This window comes from Mastigoproctus giganteus, chromosome 6, assembly GCF_048544385.1.
Source record: "Mastigoproctus giganteus isolate SK-2022 chromosome 6, ASM4854438v1, whole genome shotgun sequence".
Taxonomy (NCBI): domain Eukaryota; kingdom Metazoa; phylum Arthropoda; class Arachnida; order Uropygi; family Thelyphonidae; genus Mastigoproctus; species Mastigoproctus giganteus.
The window spans coordinates 49,996,183-50,016,199 of record NC_143580.1 but is presented as its reverse complement, the minus strand read 5'-3'; the positions used below and the strand labels follow the sequence as shown (position 1 = coordinate 50,016,199).

General features: G+C 35.7%; 1 protein-coding gene across 4 annotated transcripts in view; it reads left to right on the top strand.

Annotated features, from left to right (window-relative positions):
• LOC150084234 (fragile X messenger ribonucleoprotein 1 homolog B-like) overlaps nt 1-20,017 on the top strand; it is a 497,644-nt gene that overhangs the window by 447,489 nt on the left and 30,138 nt on the right. For all 4 annotated transcript variants that reach the window (XM_090375957.1, XM_090375959.1, XM_090375958.1 and 1 more), the window contains one exon: nt 13,353-13,499. In XM_090375957.1, the coding sequence (XP_090232083.1) occupies nt 13,353-13,499 (147 nt within the window). The remainder of the gene's footprint in view (nt 1-13,352; nt 13,500-20,017) is intronic.

The following is a 20,017-nucleotide window of genomic DNA, read 5'->3' as shown; positions in this document are numbered from 1 at the left end:
GTTTTGAAACAATCTGATGACTTATTCCATCATGTCATTTCACTGGGAATGAAAACAATATTGAATTGGTTTAATTTTGAATTGCAGAAATCAGAGATCCTAAGGGAAATATTTAGGCAAATAAGGCTAACTCTACAATACTTAGTGATATAAGCCACTAAAAAAAAGATTTATTAAATATAAAGTTGAAACTGTGTCTTATAACCTGTTTTTCAGATTTTCATTTTCCTTCTGGTTTATTCACATTTGTGTTTGGTGAGACATCAGACTAACTTATTGTTTGTTATCAGACTGCCAGTCATGTTTGCGTTAGCAGAATACTTGCTTTCAGTATTTTTATTTATTTATTTTTTAATAATATATGTTGTTATCAAAAATTTTCACAGTTACAGCTGTTAGATCTTCAGGGAGAAAGGAAGTACATCTGAAAGCATTCCATGAATCACATCTATTATGCAGATTGTATGCTATATTTCCTCTCAAGCTCTTTTGGTAGTAACTTGAGAGTAGCGTATATATTTTTACAATGTAGGATAATGTCTAATCAGAATTTTTGCAGTTTTAAACTGAATAACTCGGATTAGGCATTTACGTTCCCAGAACTTCCGTTGACTAGCATTATTATAACAGTGTGTGTGACTAGCATGAATTTGACTAAAGGTCAAATTTCACCTATCCATTTCCTCCAGTAGTTTATCTAGTTCTTCCTTGAACTTATTTAAGCTATCAACTTCCACAACAACAGATGGAAGTTTGTTCCAGAAATCAACCACCTGCTGGCTAAAGGCAAACTTCCACACATCTATTCTGCAACTGACCTTTCTCAATTTGAATTTATGTCCCCTTGTGTGTAGTCTGAGCAAGAGGAAGAATCTCATCAACATTGAGCTTGCTCATTCCATTCAAAGCCTTAAACACCTGAATCATATCAGCTCACGGGTGCCAAGGCTCCAGATGCTGCGATTTGCAGAATTGAAGTCTTTTTCGGTAAGAGCACCCCTTTGTTCCCCTCACCAATCTCGTTGCCTCCTCTGTACTCGAGGTTTCAGCAGCTCTGAATCCTTCCTAAAATGAGGCCTCCAGGCCTGTATGCAGTACTGAAGATGTGGCCTGACCATTGCTGTATACAATAACAGAATCGCTTCCTTATCTCTGCCAGCAAAATTCCTGTATGTCATTGACAAGACCTCATGACCTTCCCTGGCTGCCTCTCTGCAATGCTCAGAGAACTTCATATCTAACCGCACAAGTACACCTAGGTCTTTTTCATTTTCCGCTACCCTGAGTGTAGTACCACACAGTTGGTATGCTACTCTGGGATTACTGCTAGTCATATGCAGTACTTTGCATTTGTCAAAGTTCAACTTCAATTGCCATTTCTCATCCCATCTGCCTAATTTTTATAGATCCGTAGCAGTAGCATACTGTCATTAACCATCCTGCCAACCTTTGTATCATCTGCTAACTTGGATATTAAGCCTGATGCCTTCATCAATATCATTGATGAATATAGAAAACAACAATGGACCCAGACACCAAACCCTAGGGGACTCCACGAAGAACAGTGTCCATTGATTACCACTCAACTATCCCTTTATCCATATCAGCAACTTTCCCTTAATGCCACACTGCTCCAGTTTGTACAGCAGTCTTTTATGTGCAACAGTATCAAACGCTTTTCAGAAATCCAAGTATATGATATTGGAATTATTTTTTGCATCCAGTTCTTGTGTGACAGCATCGTAGTATCCAATCAAATTGGTTAGACAAGATCTCCTCTTAATACATCCATGCTGTGGTTAAAGTATAACTGCAGTATTTTCAAGCTCAGCGGTTCCCATTTGGCTGTTTGTGCAAAACGTTCTATGAGGTCTTCAGTTTTTTATAAAATAATTTTTATTTAAAAAATCTGTTTAAAATAGTATGACTGTGTGACCGACCTAGATGACCAATTAGTCAGTATTATTAAAGATAATAACATAATGCATGCTGATGGTGAATTTTGAATTGGATGTATCTCAAAATTTATGTAAATTTAGATATAGATGGCACTGTGTGCAGAAACTGTACTTACATTACCCTGCAAAATTTTGTAATATTTTTTTTTATCGATAATACGGGTTTTCCTCACTTTTTAAATGGCGTATGTCAGTAGTAAAATTTAGTAATAAGTTGGACGCATTAAGAGTTCATTAAAATATTTACAGAGTGCAGTAAAAACTTTTATATATTTATTTATTTATAAATATACAAAAGTTTTATAAAGTAAATGTTATATAATATTAATATTTTAAAATTATAACAGCCATAATGGATCATTGGTTGAAATCTGGAAATGTAAGGAAAAACGATGTTGAGAAACATGTTATTGAGAAGCAACAAATTCAACTCAAATTTCCCACAAATTCAACTCAAGGTGACCAAGAAATTAGTAAAATACCTTCAGCTGATTAAATGCTCAAACAGTGCATAAAAATGTTCAAGGTATCAGAAATATAATGAAGATTACATTTTATTTGGTTTTTCATTTCTTGTGATGAGATCCATGCCCACAATGTGTCATTTGTGGACAAGTCTTAAATATTAGCCAGAAACCTCTCTTGTTTCGACATTTACACACAAAACATTAAAACTATGTTGATAAGCCTATTGATTTTTTTTAAATGGAATTTGCAAGGATTAAAAACACATAATATTAATTCATATATTTCTCTCAATAATCAAGAAAGCAAAAAAGCTTCATATTTAGTAAGTTACCATATTGCAAAGGCTGGAAGCTGATACTATTGCAGAAGAATCAATTTTGCCGTGTACGAAAGCATTTCTCATGTGTAAGTTTGGAGACAATTCAGTTAAGAAGTTGGGATAATACCCTTTTATGATAACCCAGTGTCTTGCTAAATATATGATGCCTGATTATTATGAACGTTATGCTTTGCAGTTAGATGAGACCACTATTGCATACATAGTTAGTTACTCACATAAAAAATATTAATGCAAATATATTATGGACACATTGCAGTATGCATAGGCAAGCTTTGGCATCAAGACAAATGCCACAACAACTAAAAAGTGTTTTAGATAATGGTTTCAAAATAGTTAATTATATAACATCAAGACCGGCTAACCCCCAACTATTTACTACTTTATGTAAAGAAATGGGCAGCAATCATATTACATTTTTAGCACATGCAGACGTCAGGTAGCTTTTCTGTGGCAGAGTAGTTGTTCATTTATTCAAGTTGAGACAATAGTTGATACCAGCAACATAACTGCCATCCTTTTAACCTCAGTGGGTATATAACTGATAACACATGGCTACAAAGAGTAGCATATACATAAAAGCAGCAGGTTTTGTGGTATTCTAAATTTAAGGTATAATCCGAGTCTAGTGTGAAATTTTTGTATATATCAGGCTAATGCACTTAATGATGAATTAATCAAGCAGATGGTATGATAATTTAAAAAATACTGGAAGCATCAAAGACTGTAGATCTAAAGGACTGGATGGCTGGGAACACTGCTGAGTAAACCATTGACCATATTTGCAGTCAGGACTGCACAAGACATGCTTTTGATTTCCTCTTAAAATTGCAGTATAAGCCTTAAAACTGCAGATGGTGCAACTCATAACTTACACTATTAATCTCACTTTGAATTTGCTATGGTGATGTGTTTAAAGATAGAATGTTGATAGTAGTAGAGGCATGTAATGCTTCAATGAAGCATCAGGCAAAAAAAAAAAAAAAATTTCACGCATCCATCATTTTCGCCAAAAGTTTGTCCAGTTCCTCCTTGAATTTATTTAAGCTATCAATTTCCGCAATGAGAGGTGGAGGTTTGTTCCAGCAATCAACTACCTGCTGGCTAAAGGCAAATTTCTGCACATCTATTCAACTGTCTTTCCTCAATTTGAATTTATGCCCTGTCTGGTTCGTAATCTGAGCAAGCAAAAGAATCCCATCAGAATTGAGCCTACTCAACCCATTCAAGCCTTATACACCTCAGTCAGATACCTCGCATGTGCCTAGTCTCAGATGCTGCAATTTGCAGCACTTAAGCCTTTCTTGGTAAGAGGGGCCCCTTCGTTCCCCTCACCAATCTTGTTGTCCTTCTCTGTACTCACTCAAGCAACTCTACATCCTTCCTAAAATGAGGCCTCCAGAGCTGTATGCAGTACTCAAGGCATGACCTGACCATTGCCTTATACAAATGGATAATCACCTCCTTTTCCCTAATAGCAAAATTCCTGTATGTCATTGACAATACTCCATGACCTGCTCTGGCAGCCTGTCTGCACTGCTCAGAAAACTTCATATCTGACTGCACAATTATTCTGGCAGCCTCCGTAGCAAGGTGGGCAGGAGCAGCAGTGCATAGTACACGCTTCTTGATTACACCGGGGTTCAATCCCGTGACCACCAAATATGGAGGATGCAGGAAGGTCAGGGAATGACTACCGCATATCCCCGGAGCAATATGGCCTTAGTTGCTAATGCTCCTAAAAACCAAATAACAACAACACAATTATTCCCAGGTATTTTTCATTTTCTACCAACCTAAGTGTAGTATCACACAGTTGGTTCGTTTCTCTGGGTTACTTCTACCCATATGTGGTACTTTGCATTTGTCAATGTTAAACTTCAGTTGCCACTTCTCAGCCCATCTGGCCAACTTTTCTAGATCCTGTTGCAGTAGCATGCTGCCATTACTGTCATTAACAACCCTGTTAACCTTAGTATCATTTGTAAACTGGAATATTAAGCCTGATATATCTTCATCAATATCATTGATAAATATACAAAACAACAGTGGGCCTAACATTGAACCCTGAAGGACTCCGCTAATAACATTAGTCCACAAAGAGCAGTCATCATTGATTACCACTCCCACTCAACCACACTTTTATCCATGTAGCAACTTGCCATTAATACCATACTGCTCCAATTTGTAAAATAGTCTTCCATGCACAACAGTATCAAAAGCTTTCCTGAAATCCAAGTATATAATATCAAAATTATTATTTTTGCATCCAGTTCCTTTGTAACTATATCATAGTATCCAATCAGTTTGATCAGACAAGACTTTCTCTTAACAAACCCATGCTGTGTCTGAATTATTACTGCAGTCTTGTCTAGATGATCTTGAAATGCTTCTTTAACCAGTGACTCCACTATTTTCCCTGGAACAGAAGTTAAACTAACAGGAATGTAATTTCTCATGTCACCCTTTGATCCCCTTTGTGAATTTGGGGTACGTTTGCACATCTCCAGTCCATGGGGACTTCCCCTGTGTCCAAGGATGCTCTCATAATTATGGCTTAGGGTTTGGTTACTTCCTTTGTCGCTTCCTTTAATATAACTGGATAGATCCCATCCACCCCCAAGTGCCTTTCTTATGTTTAACTTCAACAATTTTTTCTCCAGTTTGCTCTCAGTTAATAGATGATAATGATTACCTGATCAAAGCCATGTTTTCTGACAAAGTAACATGCATTATGTCAGGTATTTTAAACATTGACTGTTTAATGCACAACACTAAGGCAATTGTCGTTTGCACTCCAAAGTGAGGAGATAGGGATATTTTTATTTTGAAAAAAGAGTAAACATTATGCTTTTCCACATCTTAAAGTGTCTACCAAAATCAGCTTTCAGCAAGTTGGGGTGTTCTCCTCAACTCACACAACATTTTGTGATATTCGTCAAATGTTCAGTTTTCAAATAAGAGAATGAGTAGAGGAAGGCTGATTTCTTACCTTCCTGTTCTTCCATTCTCAGCCGAGTAGAGTTCGGGGGAAGAGGGGGGGTATTATACAAAAACAGAGTGTACATCTCTACAATGGTTAAAAAGAAGAATATCAGAAGCCGCAGTTACCTAAGGTGCTTTTGGGTACACTGTCAACAGCTGAATTGTAGACTGTTTATATATATATAGTGAATTACAAACAGGACTTATCACCCAAAACAATTATTAAAAAAATATATCATTATTGTGAATATTAATACCATTATTGTGAATTTTTATTGCCCTAACTTATAGCATTCAATTAATATTTAAATTTAACTATAACCCCATACGTAATACTGTATGTTTATTCAACACCTCAGGAGACATGCACACTAGTAGTCTGAAAAACCCAGAATAGCTCACAGTGTTAAACCCTGCTCCCTTCTAACTCATCAAAATTGAATTGAAGAGACCTTTAAGAATTCTTTAGTCCATAACAGGACTGAAACCAGACCTCTCTAAATGAGTAACAAGTGGTGAAACCACTGTACTTTCACAGAGGACATAAAGTTTGTAACATGTAGTAAAAGAATTAGTAATTTCCTATTACTTATGTGGAAAGAGAATGCCTTCCTCAAAGTCACAATCTTCCAGTGCTGGTATGACATCTGACAGATGCCATGAGACTGTTTCCATTCAGGGTATCCTTAAATTCTAAAAATATGATAAAACTTTTTGGTTTCTCTTATTTATTTCATTCAGTATTTTTTAATCGAGTTTAGCAGATCATAATTAATACATAACCATTTTCAATTCTGTAAAAAAGCCAAACATTTTTTTATAAAGTAAAAGGGAGTATCCAACATATGCTATGTGAGCATTTTTGTTAAATTGAAAGTGCAAGTGATGGAATGTTAAGCAAAGGCTCCATAAAATATACAGTTTGATAGTATGAACCAGAGCTATAATGCTCAATATGTTCTACTTTGATATCAATATTTGCAAAAGAATAATTAGCGTCAATGGTTCAAAGGAAGGAAAATCATTTTGCATTTTTTTTTGTTAAATTAATTTTTTACTTAATTTTTAATTGTGTTCATTTAATTTTTAATTATTGTTAATTATTTCTAACTGTAATGAAAGATTTTCGATTTTTTAAAATTGTTTTTGTTTTAATTTCTGGAGAGTATCATATGGAAGTGTTCTACGTATCATATTGAGATAAAATATACAGTATAATGCTGTCTTGAATAATCTCAGAATATTTATTTCCCTCTCCTCTGATCAAATATACATGGATAAAGGTGGCTGCATCAATATTGTTTACAAATACACAATAAAAAATGTCAAACTAATGCTTCCTATAAGAACCACAGGACTGGGAAAGTTTTGAGTTTCCCATTTCTAGTTATCAGAAAGTCACCAGTTTTGCCCATGAATAGTAAATACAATCCTATGATCTAACAAAATTCTCCATGCCATAAATTAATTACAAAATGCAAACATACATTTCTTAGTCATGTCTGTGATGGGAGTGTATGGTATACACCCACATCATATCAATTATTGTTATCTATAAGATCTTAACTCCAAGTTAGGAGCATGGGATCAATTCAACCCCACACAGCTGAAACTACTAGCTGTTGTTGAAAATGTTTGCTTTGATTTCTCCATCGAAAATTACAGGCATCTCTATTAATTATCACACAATTAGCAAAAATTCATGAATAAAGTTAAACCTAATGATATGCACGTATTGGTATCAGCAACTGTAAGTTTCTGATACCAAGCTGCCGCATGCTTTCTTCCAATCATTAATGCTCTCTATATTTGTGACTTGAAACATCATCTGGAATCACTGTTAATGTGCATGTTTCAAGCAGTGGGTGCTTCTGTTACTGACAGGCTGGCATCCAGTTGCAGGCAGTTGAATTACACATTTTTTAAAATTTGCATTTCATTCCCCAACCTAAAGGGAGTTTTAATTTCAAAAATTAATTAAAACTTTGTTTTTAATCTAAAAAAAATTTATATTTCACAGTTGTGGTCAGAAAAGATTGAAAATATAGGTGGCATCAAAAAATGAACAGTCCTGAATTATTTTTTGCTGATTTTTCAAATGTAGGCACATGAGGTCTAAATGACACCAGGTGACTTTTCATAACTGTTGGCAGATTAATTCTAAGACAACTGTGTATTGCATGTTATTGTATTCACTCCAAAGTTCAAGCACACTATGGATTTATTTGCAAATCAGATGCCGTATTATTCAGTATTTACTGTAGTTCGGCGTATGGGTGTGAAAAACTAGGTATGAATTAATAACATCATCCTGTAAAAATCAAGACCAAATGAGCCTGAATTAAATCCCTTATTTAGCATTTCTTCTCAGACAGAGATTTCTTTCAGTATGATAAATCTTTGCACTTTGTGTTATCCAAAAAGAATTCAGGAAGCATGAGAAAGGTATGTATCTCATTAACTTATTGCCCTGTATTCTTTTGTTTTGTCTGATCCAATGTTGGTTTGCTTGTTTTTCTGGACAAAACACTCAAGTTTCAGTTGCTGTATTGATACTCTTTCTACCTTCCTCCAAGGTTATGGAGTGGAAGTAAAATATAAAAAAGCTCCTTCTTCCTCCACCAGAAAGTATCCCACAGCTTAAGTTTGCAGTATCAAAATAGGGCATGTCTTCCAGTACTTAATTTGCTTGGGGAATTTTTTTATAATAGCCAAGGCCAGTTTTTAATAATGAGAGTATTGTGTGCCACCCCCCCCCCTTCCAAGCAAAAGCTGTTTAAAATATTAAAATATTTTTTATGGAATTTTTGGACTGAACAAACTATATGTTCAAATAAAATTGTCTGAATGCATTCAAAAACTTTGCTGCAAGATGGATTAATGTGATTATCATTAATCACATTAATCCATGGCCTCCACTACATGTCTGTAGTGGAGGCCATTGTGAAGCTTTACGCAAATCAATTTTATATCACTTTACTAATCCTTAATTAGTATTTAATTTTTATATTAATCAGAAGTTTTTAAGTGCTTGAAAAGTTCTAGAATTATAACCATTGTATATTTGGTACGTACAGTATATACATAATGTGCCTTCATGGGCATTGGTTAGGGATTTTGTAGTACACTGATTACTTAAGTGAGATCATAAAGAGATCACACCCAGTTATCATGTCTGTGCAAATGTGTTCATTCTCAAATTTGCCTGTTGTGTGAGCTGAAACACCCAGAATAATTTATGGTGGGAAGCCCGCTCCACCATCGACCTAAAATCCGCTAACCAGCCCTCATTGATACATGAAATAATTCCTCCAGTCTCTTATGGAATTAAACCCAGACTTCTGGAAATGAGTGACAAAGAGCAAATGTAATGGAGGATTTGAGATTAGTTTTTTTCCACAGAATGGAAATGGCTGGGAGCCAGGTTTCTGAGATGAGAGGGTTATATTCTCCACACAGCCCAGCAACTGTAGTTCTACCTCTAATAACAAGTAAATTAATCTTAGAAAAAATATGGGATATGTGAGGGAACTACTTTCTGGAGGGGGAAGGATGCACAGTGGGCTCTGTTGTGCCAGAATGTGCCCACCTTCAGCTTCATCCTTCCATCCATATGCATAATGCATACTAAGTGATTTTGTATTTTATTATGAGCTAATTTTATTTAAATTGCTTATAATAATATGGAGTGTAGAATAAAAATAAATTTTAAAAGAAGCAAATTACAAAATAACAGCTACAAATTGATCTGTAATAATGCCACAGAAAAAGTTAGGCTGGAAAAGGCAGATTATGAGAAATTTCTGGCAAACAGAGAAAAGAGGGGGTATAAGGAATTCTTCACATATATAAATGCAAAGAAAAGGACAAACCAGATCGGACCCTTATGTAAAGGATGTGTGATAGTATTAGATACCCCAGATGAACTCAACAGTTTACTTTGCATCAATATTTACAGAAGTAAAACCCTTTATGTCAATGAGAAATTATGGGAGTGAAGTTAAACAAAATGTAATTAATGATGTTGGAATTTCACATGTTTATTTAATGAAAAACTTTCGAGCCTACAGGCCAGGAAGGCTCCTGGGATTGATGGCATATACCCTATAATCTTAAGGGAGGTGGCAAGTAAATGTATTGAACCATTGAGGTTAATTATGATAGCATCACTGGACTTGGAAGTGAGCCCGTCACCACCAAATACGGAGGATGCGGAAAGGTCAGGGAATGACCACCGCATATTCCCGGAGCAATATGGCCTTAGTTACTAATGCTCCTAAAAACCAAATAACAACTTGGGAGTGATTCCATTGGATTGGAAAAGTGCCAATGTATCTCCAATACATAAGGGTGGTTATTACTGACTAGTTAGTCTAATTTCAGTAGTAGGGAAAATCATGGAGACTATGATCAAGGGTGGAATTCAGGATCACTTAGATAGAAATGGAATTCTGAAGGACATCAGCATGGTTTTATAAAGGGAAAATCATGTTTAACAAATCTTGTTAGAGATTTTGACAGAGTCACTCAAGAGCTGGACTGTGGGAATAATTTCAACATTGTTTATTTCGATTTCATATAAGCATTTGACTCAGTCCCATATAAGCTGTTACTTTATAAACTGGAACAGTTTGGAATCACAGGGAAAATCCTTAGATGGATAGCAGGGTGGCTTCGGGATAGGAGGCGTAGGGTTGTGATAAATGGTTATTCCTCAGATTAGGGTAGTGGGATTCCCCAAGGATCAGTATTAGGACCACTGTTGTTTTTGACTTTCATAAATGACATTGATGAAGGGATAGGGGGCATTGATGTCTAAATTTGCAGAGGATGTAAAGATTGGGATAGTCGTTAATGAGTGCTGCCAATCAGAGCTGCTTCAGAATGATTTAGATAGACTTCAGGGATGGTCCGAAAAATGGCAGCTAAACTTTAATCCCGCAAAGTGTAAGGTATTGCACCTGGAGAACAGTAACCCCAAAATAATAACTTATACACTTGGTGGAGTTGAACTAAAGCCGGTAGTGGAGGAAAGGGACTTGGGTATTACAATAGGGTCAGATATGAAGTTCTCCGAGGATTGTAGAACTGGTTGCAAGGAAGGACCATGGTGTCCTATTGATGATTTATCGAACAATTGCTAGTAGAGATAAGGACGCCATAATCCCATTACATTAGCATTAGTAGAGGCATGCAATGCAAGAAAGCAAGCTTATGCAGCATCATCCAACTCCCCCCCCCCCCCATTTCACCCCTCCATTCATTCCAAATGCTTGTCCAGCTCAGCCTTAAATTTATTTAGGCTATCAACTTCCACAACAAAAGATGGAGGTCTGTTCCACCAATCAACTACCTGCTGGCTAAAGGCAAATTTCCACACCTCTATTCAACAACTCTCTTTCTTCAATTTGAATCTGTGCCTCCCCCTCAGGTTCTTAATCTGAGCAAGAGGAAGAATCCCATCAGCATTCAGCTTGCTCAACCCATTCAAGGCCTTATACACCTCAATCAGATCACCTCGCAGGTGCCTGCTCTCCAGACGCTGCAATTTGCAGAACTTAAGCCTTTCTTGGTAAGAGCACCCCTTTTGTTCCCCTCACCAATCGTATTGCCCTTCTTTGTACTCGTTCTAGCAGCTCTACATCCTTCCTAAAATGGGGCCTCCTGACCTGTACACAGTACTCTAGTTGTGGCCTGAAGGCTATTGTTAGACCACACTTGGAATACTGTGTTCAAGTATGGAGACCACACCTAAAGAAAGATATTGTGCTTCTTGAAAGGGTCCAAAGACAGGTAACTCATGTGGTGAGATCGGCAAAAGGGCATCCATATGAGGAAAGACTTCGAATATGTGGGTAGCAGAGCTTGGAAACTAGGCACCTTAGAGGAGACTTGATTGAGATGTTTAAGGCTCTGGGAGGCATAAGCAAAATGAACAAGAACAAAATTTTCACCATTATAAATGATTCTAGAACAAGGGGCCATAATTTCAAATTACAGGAGCCAATGTTTAGACTGGATTGCAGGAAGTTTTACTTAGGCCAGTGAGTTGTAAATTCCTGGAATAAGTTACCTAAATGGGTGGTAGAAGCTGACAGTTTGGGAAAATTCAAAGGTAAGCTGGATAATTACCTACTGAGGGCATTAGGTTGTCCATTTCCTTTTCTTTTTAATTATTTTTTTTTCTTATTATAATTATTTTATTTTTATTCTCATTATTTTATTTTATTAATTTTTTTTGTTTTATTATTATTATTTATTTTTATTTTTTTGGCTGGTGCAGCATAAGTCATAGGCTTCCTTGCATTATGTGGCCATTGCTAATACTAATAGTCTGATCCATAATGTAAAGTAGCCTTGTTATATTTTCTGTGGAAAAATTATTTCCATGATATGCATTTTGAAATTACACAATAATTTCCATAACCACATTAAAATCATCTAATTTTAAGGATATTTTGCTGGAGAACTATTACAAGATAATGTAAAATATATATTTAGCGATGTATAAACAGCTATTTCTAGTTATATTTCAGATAGAAAGTATAATGGCATATAATAATAAATAGTAAAATCAGTTTTTTTTAATAAATAGTTTACTACAGAACTTTGTAGGGGGTGGACTGGCCTGCACAGCTAGGTGGAAAATTTTCACCAAGGCCAGTAGCATTTGCAAATTGTTATTACTTTTGGGAAGGGTGGGGTGAGCCTAATGCCAGTCCACCCCTGGAACTTAATGAAAAAATTCATGTGTAATGGTATGATACATTTACAACAGAATATATATTCTTGTTTATCAAAGTTTCTTGTTGGCAGCTGTGTAAAATCATATGTAAGATATTGCCAACTTGGTAGTATATTTTCATCCTGTTTTTTTTTGGATTAAATAAACTGTGGCAAAAAATTACTGTGGAAACTATGGGTTGTTTCAGAGTGAAAAAAATAAAATGGCTTTTGAGTGAATGCAGCAGCAGCAGCAAATTGTCGGGAAGGGGTGGGGCGACCCTTGGTTTTGGCTGTGGTTTAATAAAATAATCTGTTTTTAACCTCACTTTTTGTTCAAACAAGTGAAATAATTTTTTGAGTCTTGGCTATCTGAAATCGAACCATGCACAATAAAAACAATCTCTCAATTCCAGTAAAATACTGGTTTTTGCTGTTCTAGTGTTTATACTTTGTGGGCTAATCAAAAAAAATTATTACTATATTTTATTTAATTTCACTATGCTTAAACATAATGTATAACTTTAAACTAACAAAACTGTGCCTTAAAGAACAATAACTGTTACTGAGAAAATTTCTTTTACCCATTTAATAAAAATAGGCTATGAAATAGTGAGATATGTTGTGGCAAGGGAGATTATTTTCCCTTTTATATATGGTCTGTATGATGTTCGGATGCATATCTCCTTTTTGCTTGCAACTTATTTCTGTGTATGACTTATTACTTTATCATAAATCATACTACATGTAAAAAATTCTTTTCAGTAATGATGTTTTGTCTCTGTTTGCATTTTATGTGTGTGCTTTCCTTTTCAAGCTTTAAACAGACTATATACATCTGATATGTTATGTATGTAAAGTGCTAGTTTTGATATTTTTAGGACCTCCTCCTACACTTACTCATGAAGAAACTGTAACAGATTTACCACCCCGACAACGGGGAAGAAATGATCGCCGCCGAATTACTGATGAGGATGAGTCAGTTTTAGATAGTCATGAAGTTTCTAGTGTTGCCAGCATGGATCAGGGTATGTGCATATTTTTGATGTGATGAGATTGTTACTGTAAATCATATTACTACTCTATTAATGGTATTTAATCCTCCACTGCTTACATGGCATCTGACAGACTCCACTTTTTCAAATTTTTCTGTTATTTTTGTTAAATTTGAAAAAATAAAATCTTCATGTGTACTTTTCCCATCCAGTAGTCTATTGGATGGGAAAGATATACATGAAGTCTCTAACTGATTACACAGTTAGATAGATTTTCTGTATTCATTTCAATATATTATGAATTACAAGAAATCTGCTTCTTGTTTGCCATTTAATAGAAACATGAGTACAAGAAACATAACATATATGTTTCTTGTACTCATCTTCCTTATTCACGTGGCGTCTGAGAGATGCCAGTGAGAGCTGGCTAATCTTGCGGTAGAACTTTTGCCAGATTTGTGAAAACTACAAATATAGGTAGCCCTCATTTAACACAGCAGTTTGGTTCCTGCAAAATCTCGTGTAATGTGAAACCATGTTATACGGGACTAAGAATCAGTACAGAAAGGGTGGTTACGTTCCAAAAGCTAACAAAAATACACCTTTTTTTTCTTTTCTTTTTTTTTACTATTGGAAACTTAATTTTTATAGTAGTAATGACTTAATATTTTAACTTTATTTTTATAATAGTAGTAGTAACTTAAATAGAATAACTGAACAAGCATCTTACCTTTCAAACTGTGATATTTATATGTCCGATAACGTACATTCATTTAATTTTCTTCCTCTCCATCGCTGCCAAGCACAATCTCTTCTTCAGCATCTAGATTTCGTGTACCTTCTGCTCTCATTAAAAGTCATGAACCGAGCGCTTCGCAGTCACAATTTTTTTATGGTCTCAAACAAGCACAGAACCCTAACCCAGGGATCAATCCAGTGGACCCCCGCTTTAAAGATATAAAGCACAAATTTAACTTTATTACCTTACCAATTAACAAAGTTAAATGATATGTGAAAATCGGAAGAATATTTCCAGTTAGCAAAATAAAAATTAATTTACGCTTACATACATAGCTTAATTAATACGTACTGTAATATGCACATACTAGGTAATTGATAGTTCTGTTTACTGACTTTTTTTTTTTTTGTTGTAAAATTTAAAACAGTAAAAATGATAAGCAATTAATAACAAAGAACACAGCACACACAAGTTGCAACAAACACGATATGCACAGGTGAGATATAGAGTAATGAGTTTCTGAAAATTTATTTGTTTTTTATGATTAAATATTTCATGGAAGGAAACACATTTCACCGTAATAACATGAAAACCCACAGAAGTCCAGCTATTGGCACTATAGCAAATGCAAGAAGATCAAGTTTACTACCTGTTTATAATTGATTACACTAACAGAAAAGACCAATAAACCGAAAACTGCAAATTGTTTTTATTGTTTTATGGTAGTGACCTCCAGAAATGTGCTTTAGAAAAATATCACAAAGGTGATAACAACTAGCGAGTCAACAGCAGGAATTCACAAAAAGGAATGGAAACATTGAAAATTACATCTAACATAATAGTATGGTTTCCCCAGCACAAAAGCTCAAAAATACCGTGGTATGTGAGATTTCCTGCAATTCTCAAACTGTGTTAGAGCAAAACTGTGTTATATAAGTACTGTGTTGTGCAAGGATTGCCGCAATTTATCAATCGTGTTGTAGAATTACCATGTTATATTCTGACGAGCAGTGCAGACGGGCTGCAAGAGTAGCTCATGGTGTATTGTCAGCGATATATAGGAATTTTTCTAGCAGGGATAAGGAGGTGATTATTCCCTTGTATAAGGCAATGGTCAGGCCACACCTAGAGTACTGTATACAGGTCTGGAGGCCTCATTTCAAGAAGGATGTAGAGATGCGGGAACAAGTACATAGAAGGGCAACAAGATTAGTGAATGGAACAAAGGGGTGCTCTTACAAAGAAAGGCTTAAGTTTTGCAAATTAGAGTGTCTGGAGACAAGGCACCAGCGAGGTGATCTGATAGAGGTGTATAAAGCCTTGAATGGTTTGAGCATGCTCAATGCTGATGGAATTTTTCCTCTTGCTCAGAATAATCACCTGAGAGGGCATAAATTCAAATTGAGGAAAGACAGATGTAGGATAGACGTGCGGAAATTTACCGTTAGCCAGCGGGTGGTTGGTGGAACAGACTTCCATCCCTTGTCGTGGAAGTTGATAGCCTAAATAAGTTTAAGGCTCAGCTGGACAGGTATTTTGAACGAACAGAGGGGTGAAGTGGAAGTGGTTTTTTTTTTTTTTTTTTTTTTTGGCTGATGCTGCATAAGCTTGCTTTCTTGCATCAAATGCCTCTACTAATGCTAATGCTAATATGGGGGTTGCCTGTGCAAACAAATGACAGAAATACTGATGTTTGTGTAAACATTTGGCAGAAGCCAGTTGAGCATCTGTTTCAACTCAGAGGATTGGTGACCTTAAAAATTCTGAGAAAGATTATAAAAACATTTTGTGATTGAGTTTAGGAAATCATAATTAATAGAACACTGTTTTAAATTCGGTAAAAAAGCCACAAATACTTTTTTTACCAGTTTGTTTTATAATAAAAAAAAAGGTGTCTCATAGATGATGAGGTATTTGTTCCATTTAGGTGCGATTGGCTACAGTTAATTAAAGGAAGTCTTTCTTATATGTGAACCTTATTTGATGAGACTAATTGAAGCTCTCTTCCTTTCTTTGAGTATATTTAATTTGAAATCCTAAAAATGCAGTAGGAGTTTAATGTTGTGTTTGTTTTGAAATTAGCATTAGCATTTTTAGCATTAGTAGAGGCATATGATGCAAGAAAGCAAGCTTATTCAGCATCAGCCAAAAAAAAAAAAAAACAACCACTACTCCCATTTCACCCCTCAATTCGTTCGAAATACCTGTCCAGCTGAGCCTTAAATTTGTTTAGGCTATCAACTTCAACAACAAGCGATGGAAGTCTATTCCACAAACCAACTGCCCGCTGGCTAAAGGCGAATTTCCGCACATCTATCCGACATCCGTCCTTCCTCAATTTGAATTTATGCCCTCTCAGGTGATTATTCTGAGCAAGAGGAAGAATCCCATCGGCATTGAGCATGCTCAAGCCATTCAAAGCCTTGTACACCTCTATCAGATCACCTCGGCGATGCCTAGTCTCCAGGCTCTGTAATTTGCAAAACTTAAGCCTTTCTTCGTAAGAGCAACCCTTTGTTCCATTCACTAATCTTGTTGCCCTTCTCTGTACCAGTTCCAGCAGCTCTACATCCTTCTTGAAATGAGGCCTCCAGACCTGTATACAGTACTCAAGGTGTGGCCTGACCAATGCCTTATACAAGGGAATAATCACATCCCTGTCCCTGCTAGAAAAATTCCTGTATATCATTGACAAGACACCATGAGCTACTCTTGCAGCTCGTCTGCACTGCTCAGAGAACTTCATATCTGCCTGCACAATTACCCCCAGGTCCTTTTCATTCTCTACCACTGTCAGCGTAGTACCACAGAGTTGATACGTTGATCTGGGGTTACTGTTTCCCATATGTAGTACTTTACATTTGTCAATGTTAAACTTCATTTGCCACCTCTCAGCCCATCTGCTCAACCTTTCCAGATCCTGTTGCAGCAGCATAGTATCAGTAGTGTCCTTAACAACCCTGCCAACCTTTGTATCGTCTGCAAACTTGGACATTAAGCCTGATACACCATCATCAATATCATTTATAAATACAGAAAACAACAATGGACCCAACACTGAACCCTGAGGAACTCCACTAATAACATTAGTCCACGTTGAGCAGTGTCCATTGATTACCACTCTCTGTCTTCTGCCACTCAACCATCCCTTTATCCATAGCAGCAATTTGCCTCGAATGCCACACTTCTCCAATTTGTGCAGCAGTCTTCCATGCGCAACAGTATCAAAAGCCTTTCTAAGATCCAAATATATAATATCAAAGTTATTCCCTGCATCCAGTTCTTTTGTGACTACATCATAGTATCCAATCAAATTGGTCAGACAAGACCTGCCCTTAACAAACCCATGCTGTGTCTGAGCTATAACTGAATTCTTGTCCAGATGATCCTGCAGTGCTTCTTTAACCAGTGCCTCCATTAATTTTCCTGGAACCGAAGTTAAACTAACAGGTCTATAATTACTTGTGTCAGCCTTTGATCCTCCTTTGTGAATTGGGGTTACATTTGCACATCTCCAGTCCATGGGTACCTCCGCTGAGTCCAAAGAAGCTCTCATAATTATGGCTAGGGGTTTGCTTACTTCCTTTGCTGCCTCCTTTAATATAACTGGATAGATCCCATCCACCCCGGGTGCCTTTTTTATGTTTATCCTCAACAATTTCTCCTCCACTTTCCTCTCAGTTATTAGAAAATCATCTAGCTCACTGCCAATGTTTACTTCACCTACGACATTCCCCTTCCTGAATAACTCCTCATGTGTGAATGTAGATGCAAAATACTCATTTAGATTGTTAGCCACCTGTGCTGGATCCTCAACTGTTGAACCATCAACATCCAGTGGACCAATCTGATTCATCCCTTTCCTTCTTGAGTTTAAATAGGTAAAGAACTCTTTTCTGTTTTTCTTTGCATCCTTTGCCCAATATTAAATTGTTAATATTGGGTGAAGTAATCACCCTATTAAGAGTTTCAGCAAGTAATTGTGGAAACAAGAAAATGAAGTTAGAAAAAAATATTGGCACCACTAGCTAATTAATTATCGCTGTAACTAAATACTTATATTTTCCAGGTCTCATAAAATTGTGACACCTTATTTAGTAACTCTGTCTCATTATATTTATTAGGAATAAGTAAATAATTTAATTTTTTTCACCACATGTTTTTACAATTAGGTAAAAAAAGTATAAAAGATCTTTTGTGTAGATTTACTTATATGGGCATGCAAGTTTACCTTCCTTATTTCCTCTCCATTCAGGTTGGAGTTTCCTGTAATCTGCTGAGTTTACTCCAGTCTTTGCCAATTTAAAAATTGGTTAGGGAGTATTTGCAAGCCAGGATTTATCAATATACAGTAGAACCCAGATAAGAAGTTTTCCAAGGGACTGGAGGTTTCGAACTTCTTACGTGGGAAAACTTCTCAGAAAGGAAAATAACCTAAGGGTATGAAATATTACCTACACATATAAAAACAAAAAGTTACACATACATAAGTTAAAGATCATTTTTAAGTATTTCAGAATTTATAAACATTTTACTCTATCTATGGGAAACATTTTTAAACTGGGGATTTCTAATTGCTTAACATTCTGTTCATTAACAAAAAACTTAATGAATGTTAAGTTAATGAACAGAACTAACATTCTGTTCATTAACATGGAAAAATGAACTCCTTTGGAGTTTCTACAAGCTTAAAAGGGTCACAATTACAATAAGGCAAGCAACAATCCACTAAGTACTTCAGAACTGTTCACAACCATCAGAACTTAACGGCAAGTGCTTCACGTGGTCGACGCTATCCGGTTATGGATATCGATGAAAACAATTGCAATAGGTCACTTCCAAAATGTTTATACTAAAAACATTTTAGGGCAAAAAGCCTCAGACTACAGAAAATTCACTAGTCAAACAAGTTAGTGCGTAGCATCATTTTAGTTCGTTGTAAATCACCGACTGAAGTAGGTAAAATGGCATAGTTTTTCTTATACCTAATATTGTGAATGCCTTCACAGCGGGTTGCCCTGATATTGAACTACCTTGAATGCCACCACCCCTGGGTGGTGGTATCCGCCGAGAATAAGTAAGATTAATCTTCTCCATTGGAGAAGCATTGCTTATTGGAGGTAGTGCATTTTTTTTTTTTTTTTTTTTTTTTTTTTTTTTTTGTGAAGGAATCCACAATGAGTGCATTCACATGAAGGCATTCACAATATGAAATATATCAAAAATTATGCCATTTCACTTACTTGGATAACTTACTAAGAACTAAAATGATGCTTGGCACTAACTTGTTCAATTACCAAAACGTTTATATTGTTTTATATTTTTGAATATTAAAAATTAAGAATTTCTATATTTAAAAAATGTATTAAGTGGGAAAACGTCATTGTAATAATACACTGTATATTCTTTATCACAAACTTTTTTACCCGGGAAACCTCTTACGCAGGAAAATAATGCATTACAATATAAAGAGTTGAAACTGGGACTTAAGAAACCAAACCTAATACAGGGGAAAACTTCCTATGTGGGAATTTCTTATCCAGGTTCTACTGTATATTAGTGAATTCATTTCTTGAGTCAGTTATGTTATCTAGCTTACTTACCTGTATTCATAACATTAACCAGTAATAAAAAATGAGAATGACACCTCTCTGTGATAAATAATGCCATTTATTTATTTACTTATTTCAGTTTAAAAATGCATATATATGCCTCCAATAAAAAATGAGAATGACACCTCTCTGTGATAAATAATGATATTTATTTATTTACTTATTTCAGTTTAAAAATGCATATATATGCCTCCAGTAAC